This window comes from Aspergillus ibericus, assembly GCF_003184845.1.
Source record: "Aspergillus ibericus CBS 121593 unplaced genomic scaffold BO80scaffold_2, whole genome shotgun sequence".
In the NCBI taxonomy this organism is placed as follows: domain Eukaryota; kingdom Fungi; phylum Ascomycota; class Eurotiomycetes; order Eurotiales; family Aspergillaceae; genus Aspergillus; species Aspergillus ibericus.
The window spans coordinates 1250227-1267812 of record NW_020292100.1 but is presented as its reverse complement, the minus strand read 5'-3'; the positions used below and the strand labels follow the sequence as shown (position 1 = coordinate 1267812).

The window sequence follows — 17586 nt, the reverse complement described above, 5'->3', positions numbered from 1 at the left end:
ATGTGAAGGAGTAAATGCATCGGTGGACGGGCTCGATGGATCAGAAGGATGGAAGTCCGGCACGGATGGAGTGAGGTCTCCACCGGATAGCCATCGTTGAGAGAATGATTCGTCGAGTAGGGAGTTCCATGCCTGTTCTGTTGCTGTCTTGTCGTGTTGGTGGATCACCAGCGCTACTGTCAGCGTATTCTCTGACATAAAACATTGACTAGATTCCTCTCAAGGCATTTCTACGAAACGGTCTACTCCAGAAACCCGAAACCATGTATCACATAAGGATGTGATTGACGGCTGTCATCCACTCCGACTCTACCAGAAAAGTGTATCAAAGAGATAGGCAAATGCAAAATAGACAATCCAAACGTTAGGCAGCGGTGCCGCTTTCAAGATGAGACATGAACCATAATTAACCTAGTAATACAACGAGCGCCGTCCGTGCATATAGATACGGTTGCCAGGTCTACTCGTCCTCCGGATCGGTTTCATACTCGAAGTCATTCGGCACAGGGGCCTCCTCTCCGCCTTCTTCATCCTCATCCACGGCCGTCAGGACACCAGCTGCAGCCGCAGCGTCTGCAAGTGCGGCCGACTCGGCACCCAGGGGAAAGCGGCCAGCACCACGCTGAGGGGTCTGCAGTCCAGTTCCGCCCATGACAGCCTGTAGTCGGTCCTGCAGAGTCTCCCCTGCGTCCGGTGCAGGGGCAGGCTGCTTAGCCTCCTTAACCTCCTTGGTAGCCGTCATCTCAATGGTCTCGCGGGGCTCCTCGGGGGTCTTGTCAAGCACAACCACAACTCCACCGGTAGGCTGCCTCAACAGTTAGCAATCACGATCGTCGTCATTATACGCAGGGGAACTGTAGGGTTACGTACCCGTTTAACCGGCTCATACCGCGGGTCGGGGAATGTGAGGTACTTGAGCTGGGCGGGAAGCACTCTAGACATGTTCTCGAGCTCATATCCCACCTTTTCTCGTTCAACCTTCTTCTTCTGACCCTCTCCAGCCTCCTTCTCAGCGTCCTTCTCATCCTCGACCTTAACTGCACTCTCGTCCGTCTCCATCTTATCCGGCATCTGATCTGACACCTTGGGAGTCGTAGGGGTCTGATCGATGTCCATGCTCTCGCGTCGTTGTTGCTTCTCCCGGCGCTGTGCACGGCGCTTGGCCTGGGCAGTGGTGGAGAGGACGGCGGTCTTGACCTTCTCGGGCGCTTCCTCGGCCTTGACCTGCTGTTCCGGAGGATAGTCGAATAGGCTTGGTCTGGTGTTGCTGTGGAATTTGAAGAACGGCACCTCGAGTTTCTGGTCGACACCAATAACGGAGGTCGGGGCAAAGCTGAGAGAGAGGAAGTGGGTGAGGGGGAACCAGTACCAGTACTGAAGGAAGACAGCAGCACCGACGATACCGGGCATGTTGAGGTTGCCGGTCTGGGTCTGGAGGCTGATGGTGCAATTGCGACCACCGGCGTCAATGATACCAAGGGCGACCGCACAGCCGAACTTGGCCATGGCATCTTCATGTCGATCTCCGATCATCTTCATCATGACCTTGCGAAGAGAGCTGACACGGGGGTTCATGGCTTCGTTCTGTTGGACCAGAACCATGGCCAACGAAATCAGCGCACCCTGTCTCACAAAGTCCGTAGAGTCCTTGAGCATGGGTTCAAGCAGGTCAATGGCTTCATCGAGACCCGTTCCAGCACAAGAGATACCGAGGGCCATGGCGGCACCGTACCGGACATGAGGGTTGTACGATTCGGACAGAAGTTCCACCATACGAGGCACGCTCTGGTGCTTCCTGAACAGGATGAAGCCCAAGCTCAGAACGGCAACGCGTCGCACATCATCGTTCACGTCGCTAACAGCAACGTGCAGGAGCTTACGCACCGCCTTGTTGCTGCTGCTACCACAGTAAGCCAGGGCGATGGTCATGATACCACCGTAGCGGAGAGCCGGATCAGGGTCGCCGAGAAGGCCATTGATCAGCTCATCAGCCGCTTCTTGACGACCGTACATGATCAGAGCCATGCCCATGGCCAAACCGCGAACAATCTTCTCGTGCTGAGTGTCATGGGCATATTGAATCATATCCTCAAGAACCTTCATGTTACCGGTACCCAACATGACAAGACCCATGGCGAGACCGACAGCCTCACCGTTGATAGCCGAGTCGGAGTACAGAACATTCCGCAGGTCCTCGTAGATTCCCTCATCGCCGGTAGCCATGCCTGCCACACCCAGACCCAAAGCACCACCGTGCTGGATAACCTCATCTGTAGCCTTCTTGAAATAGTCGCGAATGACGTTGACAGCCATTCCGCCATGGTTGGCATAAATCAGACCGTACGCAAACAGAGATCCTCCTTGGCTGTAAATCGAACCAGCTCCACCAGCTCCCGCAGCTCCACCGACGCCGGCAATAGAGCGCTCCTTGGGCAGGTACGGCTGCAAGAGTTTCTGTCCCTGGGTCAAGTTGCCCCGGTGGATAACACCAAGCGCCGCAGTGGCTGTGAATTTGGACCAGTTGACTGCTTTGCTCAACCACTCCAGGTTTTCCCGGAAGAACCTGTCGCGTGCAGTGCCGGCATGCATAAAGCCGTTCGACAGCGAGATGGCAGAGTGGAAGATGGAGTTGCGAGCTTCCAGGCTATCTCGAACCTTGTTGAGAATGGCAATGTCGGCCTTGCTGTTCCGGTAAAGGAACTCCACGTTCAACTGATTCGTCTTCACACCGTCAACGATATCAAGGATGTTCTTGAATGCCGTGCGCGCTTCAGGCGAGAACTTCGTGCGCGCATTATTTTCTCCAATAGACCTCGACTGACTGTCCAACAAAGGATCGGACTCCTGTGCTTCCTCACGGTCCCCCTCTGCTGTATCTTGTTCGGACTCGGCATTCCCTGGCACGAATTCGGAGATCTCCTGGCGGACTTTCTGGAGGAATTCTTGTGTGCTGTTATCGTATAGGTCGAATGAGATCTGGTAGGCGACGGCAAGTGAACGAGCATCACCCTTTTCAACCAATTGACGGAGGATGACGGAGGCCATGGAGTGTTCGTTGAGATATACAACGCACTTGGCGATGGAAAAATAATCGGGGGCCGGAATCTCGTTGAGCAGCTCGAGGATGAGTTTGAGAATCTTAAAAGGATTAGTTCCTGGCATCTAGCGATCGTGATGGAAGAAGAATACCTCGTTGCGGAAACCGCGCTCCTGCACAATTCCCATGCAGATATCCAGCACGTACTCCATGAGTTCCTCGCTCCGCCGCGACTCGCCGTTCTGCTTTTTCTCATCCTCGCTGGCCCGGATAATGGTTCTCCGCAGTACGTCCAAATTCTTTGCTTCAATGGCAATTCCAATCACTTGACGGTAACGCTTCTGCACGAAGCACTGCTCGAATAAGCGGTCGATAACTGCCTGTAGATGGCCCTGCACACCACGCTTCAGGACTAGAGGGGTCTCTTCAACGTGGCTTACGCCCGCGTCCTCACCGCCCGGATAAGCGGCATCCACTCCAGGTACTTCTTGCCTGGACAAGAGCGACTTGGAAGGCAAGGCTGATTGCGAGAAAGGAGTGATTGGAGATGTGAGGCTGGCGGAGGTACTTGTGGCACCTTCACCGGAGGTGGGGAAGGCAGTGTTGAGATTGGCGGGTTGGTCACCCGCGGCCGGCCGCTGTGCCGCCGAGAGAGAGACGAAGGTATCAACGCATTTCGCTATAGATCGTAGTGAGATAAAGCCTCGAGGAGTAAGCGCCTAGGAGACCGGTGTCCTTACCGATGATGGTTTCCTCGAATTCGCCACCGCTATCCAGCTGGAAAAGCTTCCCGGCACCTAGAGCGAATACCATGCTCTCATTGTATTCTTGAAGGTGGTAGTACACCTTTGCGGCGACCAAGGCGGCAAGCTCGCGTTCGGGGAAGGACTCATCTTCGTAAAGCGCTTCTCTAAATCGCAGATGGTCAGCATGGACGTATTCCGTGATCGTTCGATAAGACTAGGCATGTGGTGCAGAAAAAGATGACATGGCTGAGGGACCAGGACGAACATTTGGGGAACCGCATCCACGACTTCTGTCCAGAGCAAATCGATTTGTGAATCTAGGGTCTTCAAAGCAAAGACTCTCAACTCCGGATCCGGCTCAGAGAGAAAGCCGACGAGGCCAGCGGCCGAAGCAAGCCCAACCATAGCTGTTGGGAGAAGGGGACTGCCGTCGCGAGGGGAGTGAGGCGACAGCTGCGAGGGAGCTGTAAGATTGATGGGGAGACCCGGGTGCGATGGAGGGCCTTGAGAGATATCTAAATACCTCAAAGACGAACTGTACAGAAAAGGATGGATGGAAGATTCAAAGGAACAGAGGAACGGATGATGGAAGAAACGGGCTCGGAGTGATCAGGAAGCTTCCTCCAGAGCAGCGAGACACACGTCAATGGAAGCTGTCGAAAGGTTCCCGTGGTTCCTGCAGAAACCCCTAGAGACGACACGTGACCGATGATGGCATCGCATCCGGCGCCGTGATCCCTTTCAACCACGGCACAGATCTCTGAGCATCGCGCTAGGAATACCTCTTAATGCACGGGTAGTCTGATTCTTCTTCCATCTAGTCATTGTTCACAATGTCGGTCATTCTCCCCAAAGATAGGAACAATTACCTACCGCCTCTGCCCATCGGAACATCCTCCCATCACCAGGACCCTTTTGTTTACATTGACCGCCAGGCCAAACACATTCAGCGTAATCTCCAGATCCTAATCGATGCCCAGAGTGAAGGACTCCTAGCCGGTCTGGCGGGACCACCACGGGATGGTACCCTCTCCAGCGGAAGTTATACTCCAACCTCGGAGACCAGCAATTCTCAGCGCCCCTCAACCATACCGGTCCGGCAACCGGCTCCGGAGAAGATTGGGCTATCTGCTGCACGACAAGGAATATTTAGATCCATCTACGACCTACTGAAGCTTCGGGAGGAGGAGCGAGAAATACTGACATTCCGAATTGATGAAAGGAAGGATGCATTAGGGGATATTGACAAGTTCAATACCCATCGTGCTGGGCTGGAAAGCGCCATCTCGACCATCCAGGACAATCAGGAAGGCCAGCATACCATAGCATTGAGGGAGGAAAGTCGCAAGCTGGAAGGAGATATTCATGATATGGAGACTAGGCTGTCCCAGATGCGAGCGCGGCATCAGCACGTTCTGCGCGAATTATCCCAGATGGAGAATTCTATTGAATCAAAGCTCTCTTCTTACAAAGCCTCTATGTCCCTCCTAGACTCGAATATCCGGAAATACCTGCAAACCCCTCCAGTGAAACCTCAGTCGACCAGTCCTAACGATGCAACCTTCTACTCCTTGAAGCCTAACCGACGGACACTTGAAATGGCACAGGAACACTGGCGAAAAGAGCAGACAAGTCTGCGAGAGAGACAACACGAAGTCAATGCCGAAATCGAGGCGCTCGAAGCAGGAGGCGGGGTCTGGAAACAAGTGGTTGGGGAAGTCTCTGGGTTTGAGAAACGCCTGAAGTCAGCTATGCGCCTTTCCATTCAGATTCAGTCCCAGCTACTGAACCATGATGGCCCTTCTGGTAGCAAGTCCGAGGAGGACCTTGCCCGGACAATGCTGGAGGATCTGGCGCATACCACAAAACGCGTAGAATATCATCTAGAGGTTGCGGAGAATAAAGATTGGAAATTGCTGGTTTGTTGTATCTCTGCGGAGCTCCAGGCTTTGCGAGAAGCGCGGCGGTTGCTATTGGATGTTTTCAATGTGGCCGAAGCGGCCATCTGGCCGTCAGTCGACAAAGAAGCAGATTTCAGGAATCACCCCCATGGGGACAGTGATTCAGAAGCCGATCCCCTTGGCGTGGATAACCCCGAGCCTCCGGCCGACTTGCTCAGGGATACTGGAGAACACCCGCATGATGCAGTCACCCACTCCGAGGATGAAGATGATGAGCCTGATCCCGCCTGGCTGCTTCCTGAGACTTGAACGGGTCCTTACCTGTCCATTAATTGACTACCAACAGAATGAGCCGTCAGTTAGCGTAGTAACTATTTCGGCCAACTATTTCAATTTTTGGTATACCTCAGGCTTCTATTCAACGTTATATATGCTGCCAAGCTAAGTATTGAAGGGGGACGCTCTATCCACAAGTCATCAAGCAACCTCAGTGGGTACTGCATGGGCAGTGAATAATATCGAGATTCTACAACCGAACGAGTCCGGCATGCATGTTAGTTGTTCATGTGGTGCTTGTCAGAAAGGCTGCTAATTACGACAGCTTCATGGAAAAGTTATCATTGCATCCAATGTATCGCATCGAACTGATCACCACTCATAATGCGGGAATGGTCAGAAGCCCACCTTTATTCATACAATGGATTATACCCCTGTTGATAGGATCGTGTTGTGCCACGCGATGTTCTCAAAGGCGTGGGGCATCTATTAAACAGTGCAAGACCTGTTGAGTCGGCATCCGCAATGCAATCCTAAGAATTGGAGTTCCACCTTACTAGATATGGTTCTTGTTGATCACGAGCGAATGATGAAGGAACAGGTCCAGGACTCACCTGTGCAGCATTGTTCTCGACCGCTCCTCTTCGAGACACACCTGACCGGTCAGCTTCGAGCCTGGCGCGTACCTTATCGGGTGGGAGAAGCACATCCTTTACAGGGGTGTATTAGGGCAGCCACTGATCAGAGTTGAATGGACCAATACCAGCAGTGGATCAGTTATTGTGCTTTGGAAACTTAATAACGTCATATCACCAATGAGAGAGGGCGGTACTAGGATTCCGTCTATGCAATCAAACCTTTCGCATGTTCCAACGTGGTCCTGGGGAGTAACTGGCCCAATTGCATTAGGTGGGCGTCAGTAGGGATGTCAGCCCCTCACCATATAAAAGGTAACCGTATAGGGACCTCCCGTACTTCTATTATCCACCCTGCCAACCTTCCTACAACTCCATCCACGGTCCATATAATGGATGATGTTGCCCTGGACAACAGAAGCCCCAATGCGTTGGAAAGCAACCACACGCTCGCTGGGGAGATTGGCCGAGAGCAAGAACCAAGCACAACCCAACGCAAGAAACCTCCCTCGTTCTACTTGTCGATGCTTATGCTTTCCCTGATCACGATCATCGTCTCATGGGACGCAACGGCACTCTCAGTAGCACTGGCGGTGAGTTTCTCGATAGGCATGGCCTTTGGCTTCACTAATCCTTACCCGCTTGCTGAGTGCAGACCATCACCAGTCCATTACAGGGCACAACGTTCCAATCCTTCTGGGCAAGTATTGCTTTCACCCTGGGTGTGGCCGTGACGCAACCCATCTATGCCAGCGTGTCGGATGTCCTGGGTCGCAAGCTACCTTTGTACGTCGCGATGGTGTGATTCGCCGTGGGATCAGTCATCTTTGCCACGGCGCGCACTATCAACATCGTTGTCGTGGGCCGGTTGATCCAAGGCCTAGGAGGGGGTGGCTTGGACGTGCTCGAGACGATCATTCTCACCGATATCACCACCTCTTGATGCAGCCAAGTCCATTCTCCCGTTCTGTCTTCTTCTTGTGGCGTTGAGTATCATCACATCGGTGGTGATAGACTGGACCCGTCGATATCGGCTAGCTTTCTGGCTGGGTTGGATCCTGACTACCGTGTTCTTGGGTCTCTTATATCGGGTCGGCCGAGATACCAGCCGAGCGGAGTTGACTACCTTCCAGGTGTTTCTAGGGAGCGGTATCGGCATCATTCTAACCGCCGGCACCGTCGCCATGCTGGCCAGTGTGACCCGCGTGGATGATGCCGGACTAGCCGTGGGGCTCCTTCTTGTGTTTCGCATTCTGGGCTCCCTCCTGGGCCTCGCGATCGCCTCGACCGTCTTCAGCTCTATTTTCCAGAAAAGCATAGCGGCGATTGGTACTTTGCCGGGGTCCTTGAGCATTCTGAAGGATTCGAGTCGAGCGGTTGACTTCATCCCGGAGTTGCGAACTCTGGATCTGTCTAATGATGTGATGGATCGAGTAATTGATGCCTACCAGAAAACGTTCCAGGCGATCTGGCTCGTCCTAGCATGTATCGCGGCACTGGCTTCGCTCATATCATTCTTGATTAGACATCTGACCCTGGAAAAAGAGGAAGTTGGCAGGCAGGGGTTCCAGTCGTCTTCATAATCCATATTCAAACTGGCACCTGACCCGGAGGGCGTGGTTTCCTGCTCGGTGTCAATCGACTCGATTGGCACCGCCGGCTATCTGACCTCCTTGACATGATAAATCTCGCTATGCCTGCTGAGCACACTATAATGCGAACGAAACTAAGTGCAATCGTAGTAGGTGCGTAGACGAGTTGTCCGCAGGAAGAGCTATCTATAGGCGATAATGTACTAGTGAAGTGAGATACAGGCAAGGCGAAAGTACGGGCTGCTAACATGGGTCAAGCCTTCATCAACTCATCTAGGCTGGGAACCTTCTCTCTCAACTCGCTCAAGATCTCCTTCCAGACAAGGCCCTTGACATCCGTTGCAGTATCGCTCTCCATATTCGGAACTCGCAACCTGGATGGCTGAATTAGCGTTTGACCCTCGGTGGTGAAGACATCCAGCCAGACCTGTGATATTCCTCGTCCGTGAGAAGTGATTGCACGAATTTTCCCTATTCATGTTGGGGAAGGGTTAGCAGCAAGTCATTTGAGAAGGGAATTGGAAGCCTTTCTCCTTACATGCTCCTTTTCTGATGCTCGTGCCGCAGTGACGTAAAACCTGGCACCGTAGTCCGCCGACTTTCCCAGAACCCCCAAATACAGCGGAACCAAGAGCTGCATGGCTCTTGAATGTTTGACCACCAAACGGGCGATATCCGTGCTCACAAGGCCGGGACAAACACTATTGACGATGACTCTCACTCTGACCGGTAAGCAGAACAGCATTAGCGCAGGGAAGAGGTCGGTCGGGAGGAGAATCTATCACTATGTATCTTTCTTTACCTTCCGTCCGGTCCCACGGCCTGGTTGCATATTTCCCCAACTGCATACATCAACATCAATTTGCTTTCTGCGTAATTCGGCTGGGGCTGATGGGATGGCCAGTTTTCCTCGCGACTGAAATATTGCAAGAGTCCTCCCCCTTGGCCCGACCAGTCAGCCCACGAGGTGATATCAGGTTCGAGGTGGTCCCGAGAAGTGACAAACACAAGATGCGGTGGGTTTCGATCCTTGGGTCCCTGCTTCATCCACGACAAGAGCAGAAGTCCAAGAAGGGTGGTACTGAGTGTATTCACCTGAATGGTTTGTTCCCTGAGCCGTGTTAACACCCGACCCCCCCCCCCCCCCCAAAAAGATAACAGCTCGAAGATGCAGAGAATAGTAAGTACTTACCAGCCTTCCGGACTCTCCGCAAAGTGAGGATTGATGATACCTGCGTTCAACACCGCACAGTCGAGGCCATGAGACCATTGTTCGGACTGTTTCAGTTGATTGAAGAAGGATACACACGACGAGTATCGGTTCATGTCCAATTCCATGACGCGTATCTTGCCTTGACCCGTAATCCCCGCCATCCTCTCAATATCGCGCTTGGCGGCCTCGCCGGAGGCCATGCTACGGGACGTCAGAATCACCCTTGCTCCAAGGGTCGCAAAATGCACGGCGGCGGCCCGTCCAAGCCCGGCTGTTGCTCCTGTCACCAGGACTGTCTGGCCCTGGAAGGATCCGGGGGGTGGCAATGGCTCGGGCCAAAATTTGTCGCGTAGACGACGAGGGAAAAGGTACGCCATTCTGTAGGATGAGGTGGGAAAGACACGGCCACGGCCTAAAAGGAGAACGTAAGATGGGCTGTGAAATATCCCTCAAGCTACTACTAGTGATGACTGTGTCAACCATAGTTACCAGCCACATGATTACGTACGGTGCTATGTTTTGGACTAGTGGCTAAACCGTCGATAGGTACGGAGTCTTATCGTTGCGGAACGGGGGAAGCGCCCACTGCATGTCAGCTCTTCCAGAACGCAAATAGTTATCTAGCGGAGTCCTAGTCATATATCCAGGTTCTCAGCCACTCACTATTTATTTCGAAATCAAGGTCTCTCCGTGCGCATGTCAGATATTAGATGCCTCTATGCCGAGATGAACTCATAAGATAAGGATAGAGGCATCAACAAGAACTGCATCACTAGATGCCTAGGTACTAGATCGTGGCCTATGGGTGAACTATAGAAGTACCTTATCGAATGCCGTGCAATCTATGTCGTGAAGCCACGGGGTAAATACCCCATCGCGTGCCTTTTTAGGCGTCCCATTAAGGGCTTACACATGCAGAATTTGAGACGCCCATGGAGAGTAACCCCCCTAACGCATTTCCGAGAGGCCTTCAAGAGGACTGACCCCTTAAAAGAACACATTACAGATATTCAAAATACCAACAAAAGTGAACATTAGCGCCAATTAGAATGCCGGGTTCCGATCAATCAGTAGCAACGTCTTGGAAAGCACCCATCATCATATCGATTACTTACTACTGGGAGTAGTATATAGATCTCCGGGGACAGCACGTCAATTCCATCACACGTCACCAATAGCCTTGTGTTATGCGTATTACCGAACCCCGAGCCCACCATTTCACCCCATACGGCTGCCCGGATCTCTAGTCGATCAGTTATCCAGGACATACGGAGTACTGATCAGCAAGATCCAGAATATTAAGTAGCCATTTCAACCTCCGCTAAAACGCATCTTCATTTGCCGGGAATGCCAAAAACAGCACGAGTCCCAGTTGCGTTCCACTGGATCAGGACATCACTGCGGCACACTGTGCTAATAGCCTAGGAACTACTATAGTACTTAGATTAGCCCCGCGTCAGTGCAATGGCAACACAACCTCAGCACTACTGCGGGTCGCAGCTTCACTGTGTGGACCTGGGAGCTACCTCAGCATGTGCATCGATAATTTGTACTCTTGCGGCGCAGAGAAGCAGCTGGTTTAAAGGCGCGCGGTTGCATCAGACCCCTGAGCCGGATAAATAGTCTCTTGCTCAAAGCTCTTGGGAGAGGAGGGGGGAGGGAGGGGTACCTAGTTTGACAGGCTAGGTGTGTGTAATTGGGAACTTACGGCATTGATACTATCTACTACTAGGACTGCGTGGTGGGTCTGTGTGATGACTGGGAAGGAGAGGCAACAGAGGAGAATCAACAATTGCGGACCATTCCTGGGTTCACACTTTGAAATTGCTGGTAACTCTAGGGCCTGATGCTATGGATTATGATGATTGGGTCCCGTTTCAAGTCTTGATCTGAAGAATAAGATCAAGGAGTGAGAGTGGTAATTAAGAGATGACTTGTAGTCGGTCTGATTTGGCGGATCCTACTTTCTGCTTAGTGACTGATTAGATTGGATGGATGGATGGATGGAGAACTCTTTGCACTACTAATACTGAATTATCTTGGGTCGCATCTGTATTTCTTCTGATGGGGCTATAGATCGATCTCCACCATAGTCACAATTCCAAGGGATCACCACCAGAAACATGACATGTTTCACATGATCCCAAGCTCTTACGTTATTGAAATAGTTTAGGCAAAAGGTTAACTAACTAACCTTATTGCCATCCCGGTGTGATCAACCAGAACCAATTGCACTCATCGCCTGATGCCCACGGTAAGTATCTACTGTGAGCTAGGTAAGGACCTATACTGCCAGAAGAGTAAGCGACCGACCACTCCAGGTATAGTTCGCCCCTCCTCCCCTATTGGTCACCAACGCTAACATCCTTTCCCCCCCTCCATCCATCATTTATTCCATTCTCATTCCAACCTATCTATCTACCTATTTTCTAATTCCCAGCCTACATACTTGTAACTCTCTCATACATACATACGTACATACACTCCTTCTTCTCCCATTTCGCCTTCTCACCATATAATCTTCCCCCTCTTCTATCCCAACCTCACATCTCAACAATACTAGCAGTCCATCATACGACAAAATGCCCTTCCCCACCCCCACATACACATTCTCCATCCCGTCCATCCACGACCGCCTCCGTCTAGATTGTCGCATCTATCTTCCCTCACAACAACAACAACAAGAGCAGCAGCTCCTCCGCGGAGCCATTATCGCGCACCCGTATGCCCCCCTCGGCGGGTGTTTCGATGATCCCGTCGTCGGGTTTGTCGGAGGGGAGCTGTTGAAGGCTGGGTTGGTGGTCGGGACGTTTAATTTTCGGTGAGCCTTTCCCGGTTCCTTTGTTTTGCGTTCATTATTATTAGGTTGGGTGTTTGGTTAATTCGGGTGGTACTGATGACGAGTAGGGGCGCCGGGGAGTCCGAGGGTCGGACCAGTTGGACGGCTAGACCCGAGTTGGCGGATTATGTGTCCTTTTATGTGTTTATGTTGCTTTATTTGCATTTTCGGGGGGGAAGAGGTATTCAAGACTTCAATATGCCGGGGGGAGGTAGGAAAGGAAGTATCCGGATTGTTTTGGGAGGGTATTCCTACGGGTCTATGATTGCGTCGCATCTGCCGAGTTTGGATGCTATCGTGGATCTGCTGCGGAAGAGTTCCTCGGAGACGCCGATTCATGAGATTTATCAGATTGCTGATAAATTGTCGCTCTGTCTGGGGAATGATCAGTTGTCTGCACCGCGGCTGTCGCCTACATATCGTCCGGCGACCGTTGAAGAATTGGGACGAGCTGCAGACGGTATTGGCCGCGCAGCCATTTCATATCTTCTCGTGTCACCACTTCTTCCGCCGGTCAATCAGTTCCTGACGCTGTTCTCCAAGATGTCGCTCGATGCGGGCGCGCAGACATCCGCTCAAGGGAGACAGATACCTTGTCCCAAGCCAGCAGATCAGCTCTGTGCGCATGAGACATTGGCCATCTATGGAGACCAGGATACGTTCACTTCGGCGAGTAAACTAGAGAAATGGTCAGCCGAACTGGCCCATGCACCTGAGAGTAGATTCCAGGCGGTTGAGATTGAGGGCGCTGGTCATTTTTGGAGGGAACATGGGGTTGAGTCTCAGGCGCGCGAGGTTATCCGGGACTGGGTGTGTCAGATGGCTTGATATCTGGAACATAATCTCGGGTGTCAGCCTACATTTATCGGGTTCAGCAGCGGGTCTAGATCATTTGCTGTGGAGCAGAGCAGATACGAGAGGTATTTGCCAGACTACCAACCAGATGGCGAATCCCACCTTCACATGCAGGGCAGGGATGGGCAAGTCGTGAGGCATGTGAAGTGGGCGTGTTCGCATGACCAGCTCAGTGGAGGGAGGCCCGTGGAAGATCTGATGCTGACCAGCATCCCACTTTGGGCATGCCTTCAGCCGTTCTTCATGAGCCTGTACGGACACGGTCCTTTTGCCGTGATGGATGATGTTTATTCGGGTTTACTCGTCGATCTAAGAGATCACCGCACCAATGACGCAAGCTATTTCTCTGTTGCTGGGATATGATACTATGCGAGAACTCTCGTGGAGCGAGGGGGGCCAGGAAAATACATACGGCAGGCTTTTATAGGTTTTGCAGGGCCTAGAGCCCATTTGCGGCGTCTACGACCCATGGTTGTTCCCCCCGGGTCCGATCAGGCCCGCCCCCGGTCACTGAGGATTCCACCCCTGGGTAAGAATGCATGCTCTGAATGCAATGATCCTTTAGGTTTGCTGATCAACCAGATGTTACAGCAGCATGGGGTCCCACCTGGCGATGACCACCACTAAGCCCGTGCAGACTATCGAAGATGGTGGAGATATGAAATCACCGCAAGCTCGATCGGCTGAAGAAGTCGCCATCATCCGCTCGGGGACCTGGAGTCGGCGTTTAAGTAGGCCCCCATTACCGGGCCGGTCTCGCGAGTACCACCGGTTTCGTCGATGACCAGGATATGAGGTGTTGCAGCGCTGAAGGGAAAAGAGCGACGGACGCGAGGAGAGGCCATTGGGCGCCCGGCCAGTCCTTCCCCATCTTCCCCCCTCGTCCCGTGACCCCGGGGCGATCGGCAGCGCCCGCTGTTGGGCCGGGGGCCAATGGGGGCGGGCCTTTTCGAACGCTCGTGACGTCGGGCTCGGGTTCCATTCAATTTGGCCACCCTCTTTTTCCCTCCCTCCCTCCTTCCTTCCCTTCCCAGCCAGTCCGGCATGGATCCTGCTGCACAACCTTCGTCCTCCCTGTCTGCCTCGTGCCTGACCAGGAAGAAGACGGCCTTGTCGACACCCGCAGCGACTACTTACGGGCCCCAACTTCGCCGATGTTGACCTCGACGTCTCGCTTCTTCACGACTCCCACCTACCTTTCGGGTTTCATTTGCTGCTGACCTCTGATTTGCCTTCCCGATCCAGCGGACACTCCAATCTAAACCTAATTTCCCCTCCGATCTCCGCACCCATGCGGCGCTGATGCTGTCTGAAGCCGGTCATGTCCATCCTGAACGACTCCTCGCTGGTACGGCCGCATTGCCATGGCAAGACCAAACCTCGCTCCTCCAAGAGCGTTGCGGGGGATGCCCCGGCCAAACCCCGCCGGTCCGTCCTCAAGTCCATCTCCGACTCCTCTTTGTCGTCGTTCGTCAAAAATACGTTGACGTGGGCTGGGGACACGTGGTACGGGGATAGTCGGTCCTCGACACAACGCAAACTGCTTGCTGAGACGGAGGAGCGCAAACAGGTTCTGTATCTCAGAAAACGAAATGTGAGGATGTATCTTGCTCGAGTTGCCATCGCAAGGTTGACGGTTGACTGTTATTGCAGGCGGTGACGTATGATGAATGGAAAGAGGCCGCCATTGAACTGGATGAGCTGGAGAATAACTTTGTCTGGAAACAAACATTCGACTGCCCCGACTACGACCCTCATCTCGTACAGGAGCGTCTGAAGCAGCTGGAGGATGCGCGGATCAGCTGCGACGTCAGTCGCATGCTGTTTTTGGTCCGTACCTCCCTAAGCCGTGACTTGGGCAATATGAGCAACGTCTCTCTCTACAAACATGTCCACCTTGGGACGAAGGACCTCATCGATCGGTATATCACCACCGCTTTGGATACGATATCGTCCCTGGTGGAGTTGTCCGACCAAGACCGGTGCGATGGGCTCGAGTCAAAGTATATCCTTGACCAATTGTTGGCGGCAAGACAGGCCTTTGGGCGCAGCGCTCTGCTATTTTCCGGTGGAGCAACATTCGGCATGAACCACATCGGCGTGCTCAAGGCTCTTTATGAAGCCAATCTTCTCCCACGGATTATCTCCGGGGCATCGGCGGGTAGTATCGTATGTGCTGTTTTTTGTACGCGCACAGAGGACGAGCTACCCGCGCTCCTGGATTCATTTGCCTACGGGGACTTTGCTGTTTTCGGCGAGGAAAGCGAAGAAGAGAACATTCTTCACAAGACAGCGCGGTTTCTGAAGTATGGATCGTTTCTAGACATCTCGCATCTCGCCAAAGTTATGAGGAGCTGGCTGGGCGATATCACCTTTCAGGAGGCCTACAATCGAACGCGAAGGATCCTGAACATTTGCGTTTCCAGTGCTGGAATCTATGAACTCCCCAAGATCATGAACTACATCACCGCGCCAAATGTATTGATCTGGTCCGCTGTGTATGAATGCCATTCTTGACCCCTCCTGTCTACCTAACTGACATCAACAGGGCGGTTTCATGTTCCGTTCCCCTCGTGTTCTCGCCTTCTACACTCATGGCTAAAGATCCCTTGACAGGGCAGGCGGTACCCTGGAACGACCTTCATAAGCAATACATTGACGGCTCCGTGGACGGTGACCTGCCGATGAACCGTCTGTCTGAAATGTTCAACGTCAATCACTTTATTGTGTCGCAGGTCAATCCCCATGTTGTGCCTTTTCTCCCCAAAGACGACGGGCCAGACCGGTATGCCCAGGCCTCGTTCACGGCTCCTCGTTGGCTCCTCGCCATGACCCATCTTGCCAAGGAGGAGATTCTGCATCGCATGACGACCATGTCCGAGCTGGGAGTCTTCCCGACGTCTTTAAGCAAGACTGTATCCATCGTGAACCAGAAATACTCTGGCGACATCAACATTTATCCGGAAATCCAGTTTTCCCGGGTGCCTGTGATGTTGAGGAACCCGACGACCGAGTTCATGCTTAACGCCTGCCTGAGCGGCGAACGTGCCACCTGGCCCAAACTTGGGCGTATCCGCAATCACTGCGCCATTGAATTGGCCTTGGACTCGGCCATTCAGAAGATGCGGGCACGGGTTGCCTTCTACCCCAGTCGCATTAATGTCAAATGCGACACCATGGCCGGCCACTCTCTCGAAACTCTCGACAGCAGTGGGGGACGAGGGCGCTTGTTGAACCGCAGAAGCTCTTACAATCATGAAGTGGAAAGGACCAGACACGTTAGGCAAATCTCAAGCCGGCAGATACGACCATATCTGCAACGGTCTCGGAGCGTGTTACTGTCCGAACAGTCCCACAGCATCGACTCGGTGGCATCGGCGAGACTGGACCAAGCCGTCGATCAACGCACTGAAAGCCACCAGAACTCCTCCATGAACGCCGGAGATGGACCGTATGCGACGGGATCTGACAGTGATGAAGAGAGCGGAGCATCGCCCCCTGAATACTGCCAATCGCCGCCGAGATCTCATGTCTCCTGGGAGCCATCGTCCGAAGACCATCCCTTCGCCTGGTCGAGCCTAGATGGTAGCGCGCCATCATCTCAATCATATGCATCCGCCCATTCAGGCGGGTCAGCACACCGGGCCGCTGCGCGGTCTCCGGAGACGTCGCATGCGGTGCATACGATGCCCGAGAAGTCGTTATCCCCTCCCCGCCATCACCTTCAAATGACGCCCTCCGCCTATGTCAGAACTCCCGATTCTCGCACTTTTCTGAACTGACCCGTTTTAAGGTGTATAGAATGAGATGATAGCTCGCCGTGTTTTCGACTTGAATGCGCAGCTCTTTGGTTAGGGCGAGGCTATCGGATTTAGACTTGTGGCATGCCCGGCACCCATAGCATTTTTCATCATTCACCTTGTTTCTCCGTTATTCCGTTGATGCCCTTCTTGACTTGCTCCGATACTATCTTTTTGAGAAGTCCATCCGTTAGGCCGTGGCAATGAGGATAGACCGGGATCGCATCTTAGAATCATACCTCGGGATTGGCGTCTTGCTTCGATGGGGGGCATGATGTGCACTATGCTTTTGGATTCCGTTACAGCGATTGGACAGCATCTCCTTGGTTCTCTGACATGTTCTTTTTTTGGAAGTGGTTCGTTCCCAGCGGCGTTCGTTGTCACACAGCATAGAATACTGCTCGTTGTTTCTGCGAGCGCAACGAATCATGGACGGCGTGTTTCAGGTAGCGCCTGGAATGGGAGTGAATGTGTAGAGCTCCAAAAATAGACCATCACATTGGGTGGGCGGCTACAGGAGGCCATCGATTCGCCGGCCAGCCTACGCGCCGGACTTTGCTGAAACGACCGGGTGTGATGAGCTGGCATGGCGGCGACCTGGAACGCACCCGGACTGGTTTCAGGCCCCGGCTGAGGGGGTGTGCGGCGCCTCGCTGGCTGCAAGTGACGCCCTAGTGGTTCTAAATCCGTCC

General features: G+C 53.0%; 6 protein-coding genes across 6 annotated transcripts; 4 read left to right on the top strand and 2 right to left on the bottom strand.

The window, feature by feature from the left end:
- Positions 1-356: 356 nt before the first annotated feature.
- Positions 357-4419, bottom strand: BO80DRAFT_421167 (proteasome regulatory particle base subunit RPN2). The gene is made up of 5 exons (XM_025718540.1): positions 4049-4419; positions 3778-3947; positions 3190-3716; positions 871-3138; positions 357-805 (listed from the first exon to the last, which is right to left on the bottom strand). Exons 1-5 carry the CDS (start codon positions 4186-4188, stop codon positions 461-463), a joined length of 3450 nt encoding a protein of 1149 aa, XP_025580302.1. The 5' UTR covers positions 4189-4419; the 3' UTR covers positions 357-460.
- Positions 4420-4427: 8 nt separating this feature from the next.
- Positions 4428-6309, top strand: BO80DRAFT_85294 (uncharacterized protein). The gene is made up of 3 exons (XM_025724852.1): positions 4428-6083; positions 6139-6237; positions 6286-6309. The coding sequence occupies exon 1, from the start codon at positions 4617-4619 to the stop codon at positions 5991-5993; it is 1377 nt and encodes a 458-aa protein (XP_025580301.1). The 5' UTR covers positions 4428-4616; the 3' UTR covers positions 5994-6083; positions 6139-6237; positions 6286-6309.
- Positions 6310-6987: 678 nt separating this feature from the next.
- Positions 6988-8178, top strand: BO80DRAFT_440708 (uncharacterized protein; the record flags this gene model as incomplete). The annotated part of the gene is made up of 3 exons (XM_025721141.1): positions 6988-7188; positions 7251-7394; positions 7480-8178. The coding sequence occupies 3 exons, from the start codon at positions 6988-6990 to the stop codon at positions 8176-8178; spliced, it is 1044 nt and encodes a 347-aa protein (XP_025580300.1).
- Positions 8179-8355: 177 nt separating this feature from the next.
- Positions 8356-9818, bottom strand: BO80DRAFT_421164 (putative short chain dehydrogenase/ reductase). Its single transcript, XM_025718539.1, has 5 exons — positions 9380-9818; positions 8990-9298; positions 8726-8909; positions 8615-8658; positions 8356-8561 (listed from the first exon to the last, which is right to left on the bottom strand). Exons 1-5 carry the CDS (start codon positions 9775-9777, stop codon positions 8441-8443), a joined length of 1056 nt encoding a protein of 351 aa, XP_025580299.1. The 5' UTR covers positions 9778-9818; the 3' UTR covers positions 8356-8440.
- A 2164-nt stretch (positions 9819-11982) lies between these two features.
- BO80DRAFT_344989 (uncharacterized protein) lies at positions 11983-13067 on the top strand (the record flags this gene model as incomplete). The annotated part of the gene is made up of 2 exons (XM_025715302.1): positions 11983-12221; positions 12305-13067. 2 exons carry the CDS (start codon positions 11983-11985, stop codon positions 13065-13067), a joined length of 1002 nt encoding a protein of 333 aa, XP_025580298.1.
- A 1211-nt stretch (positions 13068-14278) lies between these two features.
- On the top strand, positions 14279-17016 carry BO80DRAFT_84775 (putative Patatin family phospholipase). The gene is made up of 3 exons (XM_025724850.1): positions 14279-14688; positions 14748-15592; positions 15643-17016. Exons 1-3 carry the CDS (start codon positions 14416-14418, stop codon positions 16874-16876), a joined length of 2352 nt encoding a protein of 783 aa, XP_025580297.1. The 5' UTR covers positions 14279-14415; the 3' UTR covers positions 16877-17016.
- Positions 17017-17586: the final 570 nt, after the last annotated feature.

Coding starts and splice junctions, on each gene's coding strand:
- BO80DRAFT_84775 (XM_025724850.1), top strand. CDS start 14,416: ATGTCCATCCTGAACGACTCCTCGCTGGTACGGCCGCATTGCCATGGC. Junction 14,689..14,747: donor TGTATCTCAGAAAACGAAAT/GTGAGGATGTAT, acceptor CTGTTATTGCAG/GCGGTGACGTATGATGAATG. Junction 15,593..15,642: donor GTATTGATCTGGTCCGCTGT/GTATGAATGCCA, acceptor TGACATCAACAG/GGCGGTTTCATGTTCCGTTC.
- BO80DRAFT_85294 (XM_025724852.1), top strand. CDS start 4,617: ATGTCGGTCATTCTCCCCAAAGATAGGAACAATTACCTACCGCCTCTG.
- BO80DRAFT_421167 (XM_025718540.1), bottom strand. CDS start 4,188: ATGGTTGGGCTTGCTTCGGCCGCTGGCCTCGTCGGCTTTCTCTCTGAG. Junction 3,717..3,777: donor ATTCGAGGAAACCATCATCG/GTAAGGACACCG, acceptor TACGATCTATAG/CGAAATGCGTTGATACCTTC. Junction 3,139..3,189: donor AGCGCGGTTTCCGCAACGAG/GTATTCTTCTTC, acceptor AATCCTTTTAAG/ATTCTCAAACTCATCCTCGA.
- BO80DRAFT_421164 (XM_025718539.1), bottom strand. CDS start 9,777: ATGGCGTACCTTTTCCCTCGTCGTCTACGCGACAAATTTTGGCCCGAG. Junction 8,659..8,725: donor GAGCATCAGAAAAGGAGCAT/GTAAGGAGAAAG, acceptor CAACATGAATAG/GGAAAATTCGTGCAATCACT. Junction 8,562..8,614: donor ACGGACGAGGAATATCACAG/GTCTGGCTGGAT, acceptor TCAGCCATCCAG/GTTGCGAGTTCCGAATATGG.